At 37.9% G+C, this 21,846-nt stretch overlaps 1 protein-coding gene across 9 annotated transcripts in view; it reads right to left on the reverse strand.

The window, feature by feature from the left end:
* Positions 1-21,846, reverse strand: part of CTNNA2 (catenin alpha 2) — a 1,086,060-nt gene that overhangs the window by 720,124 nt on the left and 344,090 nt on the right. For all 9 annotated transcript variants that reach the window (XM_027622203.2, XM_027622199.2, XM_027622200.2 and 6 more), the window contains 2 exons: positions 19,719-19,838; positions 15,815-16,081 (listed from right to left, as the gene is read on the reverse strand). In XM_027622203.2, coding sequence (XP_027478004.1) covers positions 15,815-16,081; positions 19,719-19,838 — 387 coding nt within the window. The remainder of the gene's footprint in view (positions 1-15,814; positions 16,082-19,718; positions 19,839-21,846) is intronic.

Genomic DNA, 21,846 nt, shown 5'->3' on the forward strand with positions numbered 1-21,846 from the left:
ACTAATTGTTCGTTGGTTCCTCTTGGTCTCTGTTCCTTTAGGCTCTTTCAATTTAGCAATATTGCTATGTTCCTTCTACCACTGAGACTCCTCTTGCTTTACCCTATAGCCCCTCATCCTCCACCCTCTCCAAAATCTCAGTGTAGGAATTAATGTCTCAACTTTCCCACCACTTATCTGTTCTTGCACATGGCACCGGATAAGGCCTGCATTACATGAGTTTAAACTATTAACAATGTACATGGTTTTGCCACAGCTATTAATCTGCTAGAATGTTCTGCTCCAGCCTGGCAGCAGTTAACTGATGAGAAAATTAGCCTTTCCTTACTTTAATTTATAAGGCTATGCAAAGCTTAATTAAGTAGGGCACACAGATGGAAAGTTGCTTAGGAATTACAATCTCTCCACTTTCCCCCCCAGTCCATTTCTGTACATAGACACCCCCCAAGTGCTGATTTTAAGTTAATCACTCCTTACATAGGAATGTAAACAGTGGTCACTAAGGGATGACTATTTTATAATATACAGCAATTATTCTCAGATAAAATTAATCTAGGCACAACTGATATTTGCATAAATTATAAATGCAAAATCAAACAAAAACACAATGGACTTAAGAGGACAATAATAAACAGCAGAATTAGGATTTTTTACATTAGCAAAAGAAATAGACGGTATATCAAAGTTACTGGCAATGATTTGAGAAACAATTCATTTGAAGGTTTTGGGTCTAAGACAGATACACAACAGTTTATACCTTATTTTCTAGCAGTTTTCACCAATAATAAAACTTTAATTTGCTTTTTCAAGTGTGTAGCAAACTGCTGCAGCACGCACGTTACTTATCTTTGTAAATATCTAATATTGTAGAGTCTATTTTAAGAGATTGGTCAATACCAACTGAATTTACAACAAAAACTTTGTTAAAGCAGCAAGTCTTGAAACTTAGTATCTAACTTTTAACCAAAGAGGTGAATGTAGATCTTTCTCCAAAAAGAAATCAATGTTAAAAAAAGTTCCTAATACAAAAATTGAATAAAAACTATTTCTCACCAGCACCGGGGCTAACACTTATTTAGTGTTTGCATCAACCACTCTACAAAGTGTTTTTGTCTATGATTTCATTAATTCTTCTAACAAACCTCTAATGGCCACATTAGGCCAGTGTTCTCTTTGGAGACCGGAAAGCTCACAGACCCGCTCAAGCACCAGGAAAGGCAGAGAGGAAACCAAGTTAGTCTATTTGAAACACAAGGACTAATGGCTTCCTCTGCTTCCAGACCCATGAACGACAGCTGATCTACCTATACTGAGGGAGGACACAAGAACTTCATATTTTCTTGTTAGGCAGGGCAGAAGAGAGACATGGACACTTCTGATTTTTAGAAAGACAACTTCAGTAGTGATGTGAGGAAATGGGCCAAAGAAGGATGGAAAGAAAACCACTTAGTAGGCCATTGTTAAGAAGAGACATGAAGATCTGGCAGAACCAAATATCCCAAAATATTAACTACCAATCATAAGTGAAAAATGATCAAGGGGGGAGACTGCAATGGAATTTTCTCCTCAAGGATTTCCCAGCCATATCATGGAAGTAAGACGTGTATTTATGACCATAATAAAACGTGATGAAAGCTAACAAATGGGGACAGCTAAGGTGATTTTGAAATTTCAGTGTAAGAAGGAACTTTATTTTTTGTTAAACATTAGAGCTTCCCCAAAATAGAACAAGTAATTTCCCCCAATGGTTTCCTCCCAAAAATTTCTTGCAAAGGCAGAAGCTCCACGTAATAGAGATGCTGGAATGCGGACTTCTATCTTACGGTATGTGAACCAAATGTCCTAAAAAATCTTTACCAATTTTGAAGTTTTATAGAGCTATGAAGAAATAAAAAAGATCTTAGTAGTAAATTAGCTTTAGAAATAAATGGATTTCTCTCACTCAATTACTCTTCAGGAATATCTAGTGCCTTATCATAAAGATGTCCCAAGTTTTCTTTGTTCAAGACGTCTAATCAGAAATCACTTCTTTTCCCATTTTAAATGTTTCTTAAACTTTAAAAACGTTAAAAAAGAAGTACTCAATATTATACCATGACCAACCAGGAACAAACTTTTTTTTTTTTCTTTTAAACACTAAAATTGAGAATATGTGAGCATGGATCAGTCCAACTTAGGTAACTGATTAACCACCTAGTTGCAAAGACAATTTTTTTTTTTTTTATGGCCTATTGTGTAAAGTCGGTATTTGGGAAGATTTTGTTGTACCTATAGTCCTTCATTAAATAGCCCTTTGAACCACACAAAATTAGCAAATTTATAGGTGCTCTGGTCAACCCTTTTAAAAATCTGTAATTCTTAGTAAAAATCATAAGGGTAAGAGTATCTGCTATTTGTGTAAGTATATATAATAAAGTTGATTTTACCCATTTAACAATTAAGGAGTCTATGTATCTAAAGGAGAAAGAGTCAGAACACACACAGCAAATGGGATAAAATATTAATAGGTGAAGCAAAAGAACATATAGATATTCTTTATTTTTATATTTGCAGTGTATTTGTAAATAATTTTAAATTTTCTCAAAATATTTTCATTAAGGAATATTTGTGAAAGTTTGGGAAGGAATATTGGTGAAAAATTACTTATAGTCACCACAACCCAAAGAAAAACCATAAACATCTGATGTGTGTGTATATAGACATAATTTATATTCCTATATATTCATATCATATATACATTCAGGTTTATTGGGTATTTTCACTACAATTTTTTTATATTTACTTACCGCAGGATAAGTAATTTCTTAGGTGCTAGATTAATATTATGTCTTCCTTTACCTTGTGCCAGTTTAGGTTTATTTTGCTGTTCTATATTTTATTTTATTTAAGATTTTATTTATTTATTTGACAGAGAGAGACACAGCAAGAGAGGGAACACAAGCAGGGGGAGTGGGAGAGGAAGAAGCAGGCCTCCCGCCGAGCAGGGAGCCCGACGTGGGGCTCGATCCCAGGACCCTGGGATCATGACCTGAGCCAAAGGCAGATGCCTAACGACTGAGCCACCCAGGCGCCCCGCTGCTCCATATTTTAAAAGTGATTCTGGTATGTAAGCTTGAGAGAATCTGCAAACCAGCATGCATCCACAGGCCAAAGGGCTGCCACCCTCTGGAGACTGGTGACAGATCAAGTACATTACCTCTTCCATCCTAAGAGGTCTACTTCAGATCTCCACAAATGTCATCTTCACATCTGTCACAGGGCTTTGTAAAAAAAAAAATTAAATTAAAAAAAAAAAGGAAAACTTTTTTTCTGGTTGATGTTTCTGTGCTTAAATGCTATGCCAAACACAAGACTATTTTGAGAAAATGTAGGATTTAAAAATCTTTGGATCATTCATTCAAACCAATACATGCAAATATCCTTCACAGTGATATTTATTTTCAGGTACAAAAGATTCTTAACTTTTGTGCAAATCTAGTCAGTCTTGCTAGGTTTGGAAAGTATCCTAGGGATCAGCACAGTCAGTTCAAACTTCCCTAATAAGAATTCATTTGGCCTTTCAAGTAGCATGCATAAACATCTCCTGGAAGAAATGAAGCCATAAAATGTCTTTAGAACAAAAGAGAAACAATAGAAGGAAATATCGAAGACTTTTTCTTATATGGAAAGAATTATGTACATTATATAAAATATGTGATTATGAAAGCTTATTTGTAAAATTTCTAAACATATGCCAAGACTGAGAAAGAAAATGGAGAAGAAAATAAGAGCAAGATGATGACCAGCTTAGTAGCCCTCAGTGATCAGAATAAACTTAAGTGTGATGGAGGTTACAGAAGGTGACAGGAAGACATTTCAAACAGACAGATGCGCATATGTGTCTCATCCTTTCAGAGGACTGACTGAAGCAAAGGCCTGGGAGACAAGCAGGTCGGCTCCAGAACGCCTTCATAGGATAGCTGTAGGAGAGGCAAACTAGTAAGAGAGGGAGTAAGACAGGAACAGTCTCGAAGCTGCATCTGCAGAGCAAGCACACCCTTCTACTTAGATTGCACCGGTATTTGAGGGTATCTTTAGGGACTTAATAGAGATGGAGAGGTCAGCACTTCCTGTACCATTCTTGGCCAATACCAGTGATATGGAAAGACCTGTATTTACACTTTGGCTATGAGAATAACTACTTTTGTCACTTTGAACTAAGTGTTTGTGTTCTCTGGAAATCACTTTCTGCATTCATGAACTGGGTTACATGAACTTGACAATAAAAGGAGACTATCAGTAATCTTTGATTCTTTGCATCATCCAGGTATTAGAAACTCCCTCTGATTTAGAAGTGTATGTTCTACTCTAGGGATATGAATCCATCCTGCTCCTCATCACAAATGAAGGGTTTAATCCTGGAGGTTTTCAAGAGAATATTAGTGATAGAAAAGCTGAACATTAAATGTAGGAATTAATGTCTTTTCATACTGTTTTTTCCTTATCTTTTGTATTAGGCTTTTTAAAACAAGTGTCATGTCTTGCTAATTAACTGTGGTAGAAAGATATCATTTGGGTAGAACATGGTCTTAAAAAGTAATTATACATTCCTTTATATTGTGGTTCTTGGATGAAGGAGGCACATGAATCTATGTCATTTCATCCTCCATCCTTACCCCTTTCTGTCAGCCACTCCTTTTCTTTCTCAGTGTACTAGGAGAATCTTCAGAGACTGCCAAACCTGAATGAATCTGATATTTAATAGGAAGCTAAAGGTGTCTTTCACCACATCAGAAGCAATGAGAATTCCCAGATAAACACAACGGAGAAGCTAACATTCCTTAGTGTTAGCGCTGAACTTATGATTTCTCTCTTTAAAATTCATCCTTGGAGAAAAGAGAACCCTGTGCTCTGTTGGTGGGAATGTAAATTAGCACAACCACTATGGAAAACAGTATGGAAGTCCCTCAAAAAATTAAACATAGAAATACCATATGATCCAATAATTCTACTACTGAGTATTTAGCCAAAGAAAACAGGAACACTCACTTGAAATGATATGTGCATCCCTATGTTCACTATAGCATTATTTACAATGGCCAAAATATGGAAGCAACCTAAATGTCCATCAATAGATGGATAAAGAAGATGCAGTATGTATATGTTTACACACACACACACACACACACACACGCAGAAATATTACTCAGCCATAAGAAAGAATGAGCTCCTCCATTTGCAACAACACAGATGAACATAGAGGGTTTTGTGCTAAGTGAAATAAGTCAGGCAGAGAAAGACAAATACCATATGATTTCACTTATGTTTGGTATCTAAAAAACAAAACAAACCATAAACAGACTCCTAAATAGAGCGTGGTGGCGCTTGCCAGAGGCAGAGGGTGGGGGGATGGGCCAAAGAGGTAAAGGGAATCGAGAGGTTCCAATTCCCAGCTTTAAGTCACAAGCATGAGAAGTACAGCAACAGGGAGGACAGCTGATGATACTGTAATAATGTTGTACGGTGATGGATGGTGACTACACTTATTGTGGCGAGCACAGTATAAGGCACAGAACCATTGAATCACTATGTTGTACATTTGAAACGAATATAACATTTTTTGTCAACTATACAACAAAAAATTCCAAAAAAATCATTCTTGGGCCAGGTGACAATTTAATCTATGCTTGGAATTTTCTCCTGGGACATAGAATTGCCTTTTTCCTCATGAATGCTTATGCTTTGGCCAGACCTTCCTTGGAGGCTATTGCATATTAGGGTGTGGATGTGGCCAGTGGTAGAGCAAATGGCATTACTGTATCTGTAGCTACTGCCAAGAGATATTAATAACTTTTCCATCAGGAATTGTTCCCTAAGCCTTTCCTAGGGAATAGTTTCAACACTAATTTGGGATGAAACATGTGTGTTTGACACTTCTGTTAAGTGAGGTAGGAGGAAAAGAGAACTAGCATTTATGAGTGCCTACCAAGGTCGAGGCACCTATGAATATTCATCTCATAGAACTGTTATGACTGGCTTGACGAGTCAACATTATTACCCCATTTTATAAGTGAAGAAACAGGCAAGGGGGAAGAGGTGTATGATCAGATTCAAACAGAAGCTTGTTCTGTTTGTCCTACACTGCACTGTCCCACTGTCCACAAGTATGACCATTATAACTAAGACGACCAGCATGGGACGCAGTCATGCCCTCAGTGATGTTAGCTGCCTGACAATTTTACTGCCTCACATGCATCTGTGGCTAACCATTTTCCTTCAGCCTTAGCTCAATGGATGTGTGAAAAAAAACAAAACAAAAAACAGCACCAGAGAACAGTTGTTAGAAATGAACAATGGGACTCAATAGGTTAAAGTTTCCAGAAAATACTGCTGGAGAAGTTCAGGATGTAGATTAAGGATTTTGATTAATAAGAAACCAAAATCAGTGTTTTTAGGGGGAAGGGCAGGAATTGTTAGTGCGTGTGTGCATGAGCGCATGTGATTACTTCACCATGGAATCAAACCAAATCCTATAAATGAGTACTGAACACATCCTGGTACTGTAACACAGGGAGCACATGAGAGGGAAAGGATAATGCTGAAGGGCTAAGGGACTTCTAATGTAAGAAATCATTAAGGAAACTAAGACTAAGGAGATCAAGATTTACCTTCTTTAATTTTTTAAAGATTTTATTTGTTTGAGAGAGAGAGCGGGCAGGGGGAGGGGCAGAGGGAAAGACAATCTCAAGCAGACTCTTAGCTTGACCACTAAGATCATGACCCGAGCTGAAAATCAAGAGTCGGATGCTCAACAAACTGAGCCGCTCAGCTGCTCCAGGAGATCAGTATTTCAAACTATATTTTTCAGGACTTTATAAATAGTTCGCTAGATAGAAGAATTCATTTGGTTCCCAAATTTTAAAGTATGACTAATAATTAAATGATAAAATATTTGCCATCACATGTTTAGACTATGATCTAGAATTTAGAATATGATGATCCATTACATCAACAACCAGTTACATTTACTACTAATTATTTTTAATAAAGATGAGCTCAGATGCACAGAATCTACCAATATTCTCAGTATTCTCAGTTTTGCAAAGAAAACTATTCTCAGGGTGAAAAATAAAGATTCTGACATTTTCTCTTGTGAAAAGAAAACGATTGAAAATATAATGATTTTAATTAAAGACAACAGGGAGGCAAGTAAGGATCTGAACGGCAACTTTCAAATATTTCAAATCCTATTTTTTGCTCAATGATTTTTTTATAGCTCTGTATTTATTAATTGAAATGTAGAAGAGAAAATTAAATAGTCTTGGGATATTTCCTTGAAGTTACTATTTCAAAAAATGATATAAAGGTAAATGATACTATCGAAAACATTCCTAGGTTTATAACACCTTAACAAACTAAAGCTGCTTGTTGGGATGTGTGGGTGGCTCAGTCGGTTAAGTGTCTGCCTTCGGCTCAGGTCATGATCCCAGGGTCCTGGGATCTAGTCCTGCATTGGGCTCCTTACTCAGCAGGGAGCCTGCTTCTCCCTCTGCCTGTATGCGTGTGCTGACAAATAAAATCTTAAAAAAAAAAAAAAACCCCACAAAACCAAAGCTGATTGCAGACAAGAAGTTATGGGAGGTGTCAATATCCCACAGTAAGATTTTTGGACAGTAAATGAGGATACTGGATAAATGGCTCCTGGGAAGGGATGTGGTATGGCTCAGGAAGCAGAAGATATGTTGTTGACGTTGGCTGACCTGGTCCCACACTCAGCCAGTTGAATTACCTTCAGCTCTACACCCTGCCTAGAGCTTCCCTTCTATCTGCCTCTCTATCCACCTTCACCCTTTCCCAGGGCTGTAAGTTTTCCAAAAAGGATTAATGCAACTTTCATTGCATAAATTTACTGTACAGAAGGGTACGTTATGCCTGGGTGGCTCAGTCATCTGAGCATCTGCCTTCGGCTCAGGTCATGATCTCAGGGTCCTGGGATGGAGCCCCGTGTTGGGCTTCCTGATCAGCAGGGAGTCGGCTTCTCTCTCTCTCTCCCTCTGCACCCTCCTCCCTACTCACTCTCTCAAATAAAAATCTTAAAAAAAAGGGGGGGTGCCTTAAGCTAACACAATTCTGTTAAGGCAGACTATACCCTCCCCATATTTACATCCTGAGTCTGGGCCCATAGTTTGGATTTAGGTTGTTCTAATTTACAGGCATACAGAAACCCACTGGAGTGTTCTTAGTGTTCTATCTGGCCACCAGATGTCAGTGTATGATAAAGAATGCTGTAATACCACTAGAAAGGCTTAAAAGGCCGTTTTGATGAGTTTAATTTGCCCGAGTAGAAAAGAACAGAAAAATTTAGAGGCATTTCGTTGGGAGAAAAGCTGAGAATCACTGGACCCCCAGTTATTGATACTATGTCCTATCAGATGGGAAAATCTATCTCTAATTTTTTTTTAAAGCATGTCTGAGAGTTTGTTTTTAAGAAGTAAAATGTGAGTTAGTAAGCACAAACTAATGAAAGCTCAATTACACATAAATAAACTAAATTAGGAAAATCCTAGATGTAGAATTTAGATTTAGATGTTCAAAACATGTTTCTACATGAATTACTAGGCTTTTAAAAAAATCATACTGCTTGGTATATATGTGAATTAAGAGCTAGAAAAAAAAAAACAGCACAAGGACGTTAGAGCATGCAAAAAATCGAATATCCTACAAACAACTTGGTCTTTTTAATTAACTAACGCTTACTGTATAAAACATTCACTTTTGATATATGAAAATAAAAGTACAGGCCTCAGAAACTGTTGACTCTTATTCCCTCAACATGGCTCCGAACCATCCACTCTTCCTGAGCCCTACTCCAACAATGGACTTAGGACCTTGATAACCTCTCATCCTCATCACTCCCACTACACTGCAGCTTTGCCCCTTCAGAATCCATTCTCTCCACCCTGCAGCCCGAGGGAACTGTAACAACACAAATTTGACCACCCATTCCCCTGCCTAGAGCACAAGCAACTTCTTAATGCCTTCAAGTTGAAACTCAGCCCCTTGCAAGGCCTACAAAGCTCTCCAGGATCTGCCTCCAGCTTACCCACTTAGCCAGATTTCTCCTCATTCCCTGGGTTCCAGAATGGGGTATTTTACTGAAGACTGCCTCTGCATGACATGATGTTCTGAGAAACACCCTCATTCACACTTGAGCTTAATGTTAATTCCCACTCACACACCACCTCCTCCAGGAACTCTTCTAGGATTTCACCGTCCCTAATCTTACCCATGCCCCCCCACACACACACTCAGGTCAGGTGCATTCTGTATATGTAGGTGCAAACCACCTCATTTATGCATCACAGTGACTAGAGCTGTTTACACAGCATGTCTCCCTTATACCTTGCAATCCTTCATCCTTTTATCTCACTTGGCACACTGTAAGCTTTTACTGATCTTAGCTATCCAGTAGCTAAACCCTATTCCCAGGCCTAGAGACACTATCTCAGCAACCCAAGGTCACACACTTCTAGAAATTTACAGAGCTTGGAGTAGCCACTATATACTGCAATTCAAGTCCTGGGCTCATCCCAAGGTCCTGGGCTACTTCTAAAGGCCATTAAATGGGAACTATTTCAGAGCAACATGGTGGAGATTATTAAGGAGTACTAATAAGGGCACCTGAGACTCTTGATCTTGGGGTTGTGAGTTCAAGCCCCATGTTGGGCATAGAGTTTACTTTAAAAAAAAAAAAAAACTAATACAGTATTAAAGAAGAGATATAACAACTGTGCAGATGTTAAGCCTTCAAAAATACTGGCATGAACTCAGATAGGCAGAAAGTTGCTGAATTTGCCGGCTCCATCTTTTTAGTACCTGAATTAGGAATCCAAAATTGCTTTCCTGAAGCTATATGGTTCCGCTTACTGGCTTTCATTTTTATGCATTTGGCCTCCTGCTTGCTAACTGCTTTAGGACATAAGTTACATCTTGCATTTTCCTCATCAGTATGTTTACAGTATTTTGTCAGGGCTTTCTCCTCTCTTTTCTGTCCTCATCTAATGTAATACACAGGAAACTTACCCTTTTCATAACCTAATATGGGTGCTCCCAGATGTCTGCAGTCAGAATGACTTTACAGAATGTCAAAGGAGGAGAGGAGATCTGGAGTAAGCCTCTCAGATAAATAACTAAGTTGATTTCCCCACAGCAAAAGGGAGGGTTGGAACTGGGAAGGAACTCAACAAGCTGCTCTGTGAAAATATACTTCTCCAAGTAGGCATCCCTTCTTGCCTGTTGTTGGAGAGACCATAAAACCCTTAAGAATCCCTGAGCCAGCCAGAATTCTGGTTCGTGGCTCCTTAAGGGACCAGAGCTTCAACAGGAGCATCTAAGAATTAGTCTACTATTCAAAGGTGTAAGAGAGATGTTTGGAGGAGGGTGTCATTTGAAAAACTCTACTTCTTCAGACTCCTGCAGCACAGATCTGAGGTCATGCAATTGGGCTTCATACCTAAGATACCTGTAAAGCACTCCAGCTCTCCACTGGACTTGTAGTCCAACCCTGGATCCTAAACCCTAGGCCCAGGTTCTTACTCTTGAGTGTCCAAAAACTTCCATGTCCCAGAAATGGGCTGGGGTCTTGCTATGAAATGAGATACCACCTGGACTCCTGTTTCTTAACCAGGTTCTTCCAACTAGAGCTTCTAGAATGTCTCTGTACACCTGAGATGAGCACACACTTGAATAACCTAAGGGCAGTGACCACTGTAGCATGGAGATGCTCTCCAGGGGACAATTCTCCCCTTACTGCAATTAGCCTAAGTCCCCTAACCTTGTCAGATGGATACACAGTCTTGCTATCCCTGTTGGCCTGTGATGCATATGCCTCACCATGCCTTATGCTCACCTTCCAACACTTCTATCCACTGAATACTAGATCAGTACAAAATTACAATTAGATCAAGGAAATCTATTTAAAGAGAAAGAAGTGGGGGCAGGAGGGTGTGCAGGAGAGGGAAAAAAACAAACTAGAGGGAGGAGGGTATAAAAAAAATCAGGTAGAAATAGGAAGGACAATTTAAGTAGAGTCGGTAGGTCATGGTGACATTTCAGCTCAATGTGGTTGAGGCCAGGCTGTCCTAGTCTTCAAGTATAGATGTTTAAATCTTGCAAATTCGAAGTAATACAAAGAAAAAAAGTATAGTTAGTACTATTGAAATTTCCCCATTCCCAAGTTGAGAACTAGAAAATAACTAGAGAACTAGAAACAGTTGAGAACTAGAAAATAAAAGCACATAGATTTAGGGGTCCTTAAAAACTCAGACACAGTGTTACAGAGGAGGGGCAGGAGTAGAGATTAGAGGATACGGCTCAAAGAAGTAAGAGCTAGTGGCAGCCAAGACCCATGTGCAAGCAAGGACTGGAATCTTTTTTTTTTCTTAAGTGTTTATTTATTCATGAGAGTCAGAGAGAGAGAGAGAAAGAGAGGCAGAGGGAGAAGCAGGCTCCCCGCTGAGCAGGGAGCCCGATGCGGGACTCGATCCCAGGACCTTTGGATCATGACCTGAGCTGAAGGCAGATGCTTAACCATCTGAGCCACCCAGGTGCCCCCTAGGGACTGGAATCTTCTTAAAGAACTCTGTAAGGAAAATAGTGAAATATGAGAAAATGGTAAATATGTTAGCCTTATGCTTTATTTTCTTTCTAGGCTGTAGAACAGAAATAAATTTTTCCACAGGCTGGGGGGACAGAACAAGTGGAGAAAGAGAAACTAAATGTACAAAAAAAAAAAAAAAAAAGAATTACTAATCAAGCAAATGCCCAGGGCAAGTGGGGAAAGAAGTTACATATAGAAAACTTAAAGTTAGAGGAATTTGAGAGAGTGTTTATTACAGGATTTAAGAGAAAACAAAAGGGAGGTTAAGCACCTGCCTTCAGCTCAGGTCATGATCCCGGGGCCCTGGGATCGAGCCCTGCATGGGGCCCCCTGCTCAGCGGGCAGCCTGCTTCTCCCTCTCCTGCTCCCTCTGCTTGTGTTCCCCACCCCCACAATAAAATCTTTAAAAAAAGAGAGAAAACAATTTTAAAAGGGAAATAGTTATCAATTATAAAGACTGGGTCATGAATGGTGTTAATTTCCATTTTTCTAAAGCATCTTCATCTACAAAAGAAGCTTCAAAAAACAAGATACAGTACGTGTTCTGTTTAAATAGAAGTTCTGTAAGAATAATTTTTAATTTTCCTCTCTCATACTCTTACATTTTCTGGCAGTCAAAATTGACATTATAACAGGATTTACTACTAAGCAGTCATTATATTTTTACAAATTCTTTTTAGTATTCCTTAGTAGTTTCACCAGATAAAATTAACCACCTCAAGCTGCCACATTTTAAACGGAGGCTGATTTTTCCATTGATTAGCAATCATTTTCTTTTTGCTGTTTTATCATTAGAGGCTCTCTTGACAGTTTCTAGTTGTTAAGAATACTGGGTTTTTTTCTTCATTCTCTTGCTTCATAAATCACTACATCAACTATTCACATAGGCAGAAGAATAGTGCCAGAAAATAGGTCACCATGCATTTAGCCATAATTCTAACTACCCAGATAGAAAAATCAGTCCTGTAATTTTAGATAAATTAATGTAAAAATACTAATTTTCACCTTGCTTTCAGTCAAGTATCACACGTTAAGTCACTTCTGCACCCTACCTCCCATTAAAATGAGTTTGGCACACTGAAGACTAATATGAAATGTGTTTCAAATTCAACATTAGAAGCATGCTAGCCATGCTGCTGATGAAATCGTGTATTTGTATGGCTCCTTTCACTTCAGGATCTCAAACATACTTCACTTTTTACAATCTCCATCACATTGGCAAGCCATCAAACCAAGCATCAGGAGGGGATATTGCCAAAAAATAAGTCACAGGAAGTTTGGATGAGTTTCCCACCCAGTGTGGTATCGATTTGTTTAATATCTGAGAATAGCACTTAGGATTCAAGACAGATGTCTGAATTCTAAACAAATCTCAAGTCAATATGCCTGGGGGGGTGGGGGCAGGAATACCAGAGTATTCATTATGCAACCATAGAACAGAAATGTATAATTCTTTTACAAAGAGAAGGAGAACATTATTTTTTAGTGAGAGAATTTCAAGTATCGTTAAGGTCTAGGTAGGTTTGTTGGTGTCAGGTGATAGAAAATCTACAATTGGTTAATTACCTTGTACCTTGTCATAGTAATACTTTACTAGCATTACTATGTTTGAAAAAGTACTGAAATTTCATTAACTAAATTTTTAGGGAACCACACCAAATGGAATTACTATCTATAAATTACCAATTTACGTGGCTCCACATGTTGATTTTTGTCAACATCCGAGAAATAAAATTTTAAACATCAATGTTTTATGCAATTTACATAGCTTGAGAACATGTATACATTTAAATAATGAAAAATTACTTGGTTAATATATTTAGCTAATATATAATTAGTTAACATACACACTTAATGCAAGAAAAATTACTTATTTGAAGTTAATAAAATATAGTGATTAGTTAACACGCCATGTTTTATAAAAAAAGTTATATTCATGTATTAACTTTCCAAAGCCCTATTTGTCCAGCATATCGCTACAGTCAAAAAACAAACAAAAATGTCAGTTGAAAGTTTAATATATGTCAACATACTCTGTTAGTAGATTTTCCCCACATGGCCTTAAGTTTTATGAGTCCAAAGACTTTTGTATTATTACAATGATGACTCAATTGTTAAATTCATTTTGAGCAAAAGCTCTTTTCAGTGAAAAGATTCTGGACACAAAGTGATTGGGAAGCTATTCTACTCCAGCAGAAGCCGGCAGCAGCTGAAGGGTCTATCTTTCAAGTGAGTTCTCTGTATGCTATGTTTCTACTCTATTACTAGGTCCTCACAGGTTTTATTTACTTTTTGATTATAAAATAGGATTTTAAAAATACAGTTGTGTCAAAATCTGACTAAATAGTCCACCTATTAATGAATTTTAAAAAGTACTATTTCATAAAGTAATTCTGTATTTGAGATTGTTTTGCAATTTTCTATTCTGTTTAACTGATTAGGCATTTTTTGGTCTAATGCACACTTTTAAAATTAATGTAGCATTATAATGTTTTAATATCTGAGTACATCACCTGCTCATTTTCATTTCCTTAAAATTTGGGCTTCTTCATTCTTATTCCAGATATAAACTTTTATCATTACTCTCTCAAGTTTCAAAAGAAGTCAAATTTTTATCAGAATTGTCTGAACATTATAAAAATTAAGAGTCAATAGTTTTCCTACCCAGGATCATGACACCATTTACCAAAAAGTACAACTTTATTGTACAACCTAAGCACGAAACAAACTGAAAGTACAAAAAGTACCACTTGGTGGTTTTTTGTTTTTTGGTGTTTTTTTTTGGTCTTCCGCATCTGTATCAGGATTATTTCTAACATTTATAAGGAAATAAATTAAGGAATAAAATAAAGCCAACAAATTATTGCTCATTTTCATCAACAGGATCTGTTTTTCCATTATTCTACGCTTTTGCACCTGGGAAATCTATTGACTTCTCTTATATTTTAAAACTAATGACCTTACTGAACTCTTTGTTACAATGGATTTTCAGTTGTCTCCTGACACTTTGTGAATTATGTATTAAACCCCAATTTCTGTGGTAAATGCTTTAAATTATATTTAATCCTTACTAAAAAACCCTAGGAAAGAATATACAGTCTAAGCTATGGATATTTTGACTAACAAAAAATAAAAGAGGAGAGACCCCTGTGAAAATTGCAAATGGCTATCTGAAGTGTTATAATTATTCCTCCATTGTCTCTCTCCACTTTAGGTCTTTAGCAATCACTGCTTTGTTCCTGATCTTCTTTCCCAGCCACTCATGCCCAATGAAAAATTCATGTCAACAGATCCAAAAGCAAGCTCATCATCCTTCTCCACAGCTATTAAGTAACCTATTTTTCTTTTATGAATTCCTATAATGCTGTGTTTTATCATTTAAAAGGTATTTAATACATTCTACTTCTCCCATCTCCCTGTAGGAAAATAATACCCTTGAAAACAGATACAGATTTTAAATCCTGGTAGCTCTCCAACACACGTAGGCTCTCACACTGAACACAGGATGAACTCAGATGAATTCCAGCTTCCCCTAGGTGGGCCCATATCCTGACCCAAGGCAAGTGAGGGCTGTCATTCTGGGGTCTTGATTACACGCATCCCTCTCATTCACTTTGATGCCATCCTCCCATTGCTTCCCTCACTGGGACACACCCCCAGAAATAGCCGGTGCAGCATGTGGGTCATTCATGGGTCCAACACAGGTGCTACCCAGAGGAGTCAATTCAAGCAAGACAGAGATCCCATGTGGGATCAGAGGGCAACAGTTTATCACTGATTTAAAATGAAGACACAGAGGGCAGTTCTTCACCCGGGTGCAACATAGAGGCAAGATGTGCCTATACTGCCTAGGACATTTGCCCCTTTAAAAGTAAAGAACCAACCAAATGATGAATGGTCCCTAAAATAGCCAGTGGGATAGGAAACTAACAGTTTACAGGGCTTCTGCTTGCATTGGATCAGGTACTCTTAAACATCGTTGTTAGAGTCTTTCAATGCAAGAAAACTAGGCTCTGCCACTATGCTGGATTCCTAATAACAAACACATTAGGTCGTTCACCCTACTATCACAAGCAAGAGAGGGAAATCCAGGCGTACTACTGAGGCCCTTCATCCCCAAATCCTTTCCGTCAGGGCAAGTGGGTACCGCTCCACGTGCATCACTCAGACACTTACATCGAACTCGTTCAGAGCTGCAGCCAGCTCGCCGATGCCCGTGTGGCCTTTGGCTTCATCAGTGGGCGAGGTAGCCTGGGCAGCATTGGAGATGCCAGCAATGGCCTCCTGGACTTGTTTGAACACATAATCTCGGTTGGCTCTTGTGGCAGCAACATCCGGGTGGCGGAGAAAGGCTTGGGAGGCCGTGTACAGCATTGTGGCATTCTTCTTCAGAGCCCCTCGGGCAGCAGCCATCTCATCCCGGCAGTGGGGGTCCTTCAGCTCCTGCGTACACAACATAGGAAACGTGGCACATCCATCAAGTTTGCCCGAGAAGCATCTGTTCTAGAACTTAGGGTCACAGACTCCATTTTAGAAACCCTACTGAATTTTAGAAACCATCTACTCTTCCTGGCACTCAATCTAGGTGCCGGGATTTTGCATGTAATCCTTCTGTATGAAGTACCTGAGCACTCCTCCTCCATCTACCCTTTCACCGGACATGGCCGATCCTCCTGGAACATGCTCCATCCTGCTCTCTAAGCTATGCCCTCTTCTCTCTGCTCCCACATGCCCCTACTCCCACCTATCAACACTTATTAAACTTTACTGTATTTATTTCAACACATTTCCCTAATGTATTGTGTCTAGTGATCGCAGGAAGCCTTGTCTGTCTTGTTTAGTGGCTCTTTACTCATTAGCAGTGTTTGGCCCATAAAAGGCACTCAAGTATTGCTGGGAAAAAGGTTAAAAAAAAAAGAAAAAAATCAAGCTACTGACAGTCAGTAGCTTGCATGGATCAGAGTTCATTAGCAGCAGATATAAAATCCAAACTTCAGTCTTCTGATAATGCTTGCCCCCGTATTCAATTACAATTACAGACATAGGCAATCAGACTCTTCTGATTTTTGCTTAGTCCATCACTGCCACTGCATTATCATTTCTGGAATAGGGTTCATTTTTTTTTTTAAGCTACCTTTAATGCCAGCTCAATCATTGAGCTTATAGGGAATAAAAATAGATCAAAGATGATTTGTCTTTCTAGTTTTGGCTGTCAAAATACCACCACTGGAGAGTCTCTTGATCTTCAGCTTTAAAGAGTATTGTTAAGAAAATGTTCACATCATTTATGGAAATGTTAAAGGCAGTGTGGCTCTCTGAGACCATATAGGATTGCCAGCTGAGGATCTCGGAGAGATTTTTTTTTTCCCCCAGCTTCAAAACATCATTAAAGATTACTTGAACCACTGAGGTTCAATTTCTATTTGTTTGTTTGGTATGTCATATATAAATGACTTGGCAACAATGACATCTTCTCTTTTATTAGTCAAAATAATTCTGAGACAAGCACATTATATTTTATCCAGGATTGTCAAGATTAAACTGACAGTACGTAATAATTAACTGAACCATCTATCCTCTTTTGCTTATGTACCGACAAATTTATGCCAGCCAATAGGATATGGGTTTTTTTTTATTTTTAGCCCTCAACATGAACACAAATAAGAAACTAACACCTGAGTGTATTCTCTATGCCAGGCAATAATCTAGGCATTGAAAGTAGGTTTCTCATGACTAGTCATGAAGGGCCTTTTTAACTTCCACAAGAGCGGTCCAGAAATTAGATGTTACTTAAGAAAAACCTAAATGTGGAAGTGAGAGATGAATGGGGTAATTCTCTCCATAAAACTATCTGAGGAAACATTCTTTAATTACATAAAAAAAAAAAACCCTGCAAACAATCTAAATCTAAATGTTGAATTATGAATCGGTTAAGTAAATGACAGAAGCATTTGGTAGACTGTGGATATTAGAATTCATTTTTAACAAATATGGATAATATTTATAAGATAAATGAAAAAGCAGAACACAATATGCATACTTATATGAAAAGTAGTATTATAAGTATTTTAAAATATGAAGATAAATAACTGAAAGGCAATATGCCAAAACTGCACCTTTTTTTTCCCTTGGGTGGTAGGGTGTTACGTGTTTTTCCTACTTCCAATTCTACTTTTCTAAATTTTCTTGGAAGAGTCTAGCAGTTAATTAAAAACAAGGTATTAATGAAATATATGTATTAATGAAATATATGAAATATATATTCTCATAAATATCTCATACATTCCCATCAATTTTAATACCCAACTACATATCCTGATGACTGATTTTTCCATCTCCAACCCTCTCTTTTGACATTTTTACATGGAGAGTTCAAGGATCTCAAAAAAAAAAAAAAAATCAATGTATCTAAATATGAAATCTTAATTTCTATACCCAACTGACCCAGTCTTCTCCATCTCTATAAATTCACTACCATCTACCCAATTGCTCAAACCAGAACCTTAGAACTGAACTGGTTTTAGACCCTGATACCAAATTTTGAACTACTCAAATTCTACCCACACACTTACAATAAAATCCAAATATTTTCCAAGACTCTGAATGTTCTTCATTTGGAGACAAAGGAGACAAAGGCCCCTACCTTTCTTGCCAACTGCCCATTTTGTTCACTAAGATCAAGATTCAATGTCTTTTTTTTTTTTTTCCTTTCTTTCTTTTCAGTTGTTTAAATAAGCTAGGTAGCTTTTTGGTCTCACATTTGTGCTTCAGAGTAACTTCACTCCTTCACCCATCTTACGCTTTGGACTATTACACAAGATCTCACTTGAATTTTGCTAATTACAAAATACTTAAATATCACTATGTAATCTAAAATCACATGTGTGTGCCTCTCACACAAAGAATACAGTAAGCATTTTAGGGGCAGGAACTAGATCCTGACCAGGTTTATAATACCAGTGTTCCTTCAGCATGGCACTGATGAACACTCAACCCATGGGTGTTGAATGGAACTTCCTTGTTGGTCATAGACAATCTTAAGGCACTAGGAATTGCCCCAAATGTTGAATTCTAGGAACAGTCAAGAGGATGGGTGGAAAGGATTTTAATGGACCCCTCCACATTTGGAGAGGTTTTTTTAGGGAAAAAAATAAAATAAAATAAAACACACTCCTTGAGAACAAAATTCTAATGGTACTTAATGAGTAGACCTGATAAAATTGAGGGTGCTATCTTGAGACAAAGGGAGACACAAGATCCCCTGTGAGCCACCTTCCTCAAAGTAACTCACTCACGTGTGTTATCCCATACCTCACCCCTTTCTCTCTCTGCCTTTCCTTGAATTTTCTTTGCATTTTCTTCTTATCTTTCATAAAGGTTTAACTCAAAATGCTGCACATTTTGGCTATGCATATGCATGGCGGTGTCTTAAGTATTCAATTTGATAAGGATCAAATTTCACTGAGTGGAGGAAGAGAATAGTGGTATAAACCAGTGATAACAGATATCATCAAACCTTTTACTCTATAGATATGATAATGTCATTCAATTTACTAAATAAGTTAACCCATTTTATTAAGAGTTGTAGAAAGCAAGGAAAATTATTTAGAATGGTGATAATCTAGACTCCCCATAAAATTGTTTCCAATCACATCTTCTATGGAAATTATCCATCTTTTCTTCCTAATTATGAAAATATAAAATGATAATTTAAATTAAATAGGAAATACAAAATTAGGGCAAGTAAAGGGGTGGCATCCAGACAGCATCCATAGCACCACACCAAAGTTTGATATTTTAACTGGGGAGCTTTTCCTACAGTGGCAAAAAGGTTAGCATGGTTCCTACCAGTCAAACAGGAGGCCTATGACCTACTCCAGGTAGGCAGAGGCCAGAGAGTACCCGAGGGCCCATAGTGGTATGAAAACTGGCCCATGTAGAAGGCAGCCTTTGTTAATCACAGGTTCTGAGGGCATTTGATACTTGATCACGAGCAGATGAGACTGATCTGTTGTTCAGACCTATCAAGCTAAGAGGTTAAACACATTTTCTCCCCGAGCATTTCCAAAACTTCTCCCACCTGTTGTCTTCTTGCTGCTACATAGTTAAGTTTCACCATTTCTTTCCCAAACTCTTTAAAGCGATTTGCAAGGTCTTGCTCATTAGTAGCATTTTTGACAGCTTCCAGGGCCTCTTCCACCTGAGGTAATAAGAAACAACATTTATAAATGGCTAGAATGAAAATATTAAACATGTTAGAAATGGTAATTTGTAAAACAAACAACAACACTTAAAACAGAAGACGAGTACCCCTAATAAGCATTTAATCAGGATATTTGTTCATGATACACAGAATATTTTGTATCTGAGAGATAACTGCAGAACCCTTAGAGCATCAGAACTATATTGACTGTATTTTACTGGGTTATGATTCTGATAAGGAATACAGACTTCAGGGACAACTAGGGAGCTCAGTTGGCTAAGCACCTGCCCTTAGCTAGGGTCATGATCCCAGGGTCCTGGGATGGAGTCCCGCATCAGGTTCCTTGCTCAGCGGGGAGTCTGCTTTTCCCCTCTGCCTTTGCCCCTCCCCCTGCTTGTGCGCTCTTGCACTCTCTCTCTCTGACAAAAATAAAATCTTAAAAAAAGGAATATAGACTTCTAAATTCAAGTAGAAACATACAGGAGAGTAGATCTAAGAAGAAAATAAGGAATTTGAAAAATTCTAGAAATCTTCAGAGGAGGAAGTGCATTAACAAAAACTGAAGGAACTCCTGGAAATTTGAGCACACTTGAATCTGTGACCACACTTCTGGTCAACACCTCCGAAGCAGGAACTAAAAGGGACTGTAACTGAAAGGTGAGTTTACACCTTGCCATCCACTAGAAAGAGGAGCTACTGAGTCTGGAGAAGTAAGTGCATTTGAAATTTTGTTGCAGCTGAAGTTGGCATCAGCTGGGGTAGAATGAGAGGGGGGAGAAGGACATCAGCACCCCTTCCTAATGATGCACCCTGCTTCCAAATTCCTGCCAACTGCGTCACGGAACTTCTCCAGCAAGGCCCTGGACTTGAATCATGAATTTCACTAAGAACTCCTTTATAAATGATCTGACGATGTGGAAGGTACTAAAGCCTCCTCTCCAGAAGGATTTTAACTTTAATATGGTATGAAGATTTCCACAATTGTTCACATTTTAAGACTACAACACCTGTGGTCTCAATTAAAATTAAGATATTATGAAGTAACCCATTACATCATTGTCAGTTACATTGCATTATTGCAGGAACAATTTTATCAGAGTAAATAAGAATAAAATTCTGAGTGAATAAGGCACAAGACAGATATGTGTTTGCAAAACCAAAGTTCTTCTATATAAAAAGGGAGCCCAGTAGAGAGGCCTTCACTAGTGCAGGGTATTAATAGAAGCAATAGAAAAAGAACAGGCCCCTCAGAAATGTGAAATGCAGAAAACGCAGGGCCTACTGCAGAATTCTGATTCACTCTCATAGTCTGAAGCAAATCAAAAAACAACATACAGGGAGTTCATGTTGACAACATAGAAATATGGAGGACCACTAAAATGGCTAGAAAAAGCAGAGAGGAACACAGTTCTGGGCTATGGAGATATAGCTTTGTTTAATCTTGACACAATCACAAAGGTAGCTAATTCAATATCCTTATCAAATTTCACTGAGTGGAGGAAGAGAATAGTGTGTATAAACCAGTGATAATAGATATCATCAAACCTTTTACTCTATAGATATGATAATGTCATTCAATTTACTAAATAAGCTAACCCATTTTATTAAGGAAAGAGTTGTAGCAAGCAAGGGAAATTATTTAGAATGATGATAATCTAGACACCCCATAAAATTAAGTTTCCATTCACATCTACTATGGAAATTATCCATCTTTTCTTCCTAATTATAAAAATATAAAATGATAATTTAAATTCTCGGTGTCGGTCTTTTCCAATTCGTAGCCAGGCTCTAATAATGTTCAAGGGAAAGCAACAAGTATCATTGAAAAAAGGACTGTTTTACGGATGCCTTTTTTTTTTAAGAGACTCAAATCAAGTTACATTTTATGGTATGGAATGGGCCATAGAAGGCATTTTCATAGTTTAATTAGAATCTCTTACCTCAAACCCTTAAACAAATCAGTGATGTCTCACTTTCTAATAGATTTATAATTATCTTAACATGG

The sequence above is a fragment of the Zalophus californianus genome, chromosome 8 (assembly GCF_009762305.2).
Source record: "Zalophus californianus isolate mZalCal1 chromosome 8, mZalCal1.pri.v2, whole genome shotgun sequence".
Lineage (NCBI taxonomy): Eukaryota > Metazoa > Chordata > Mammalia > Carnivora > Otariidae > Zalophus > Zalophus californianus.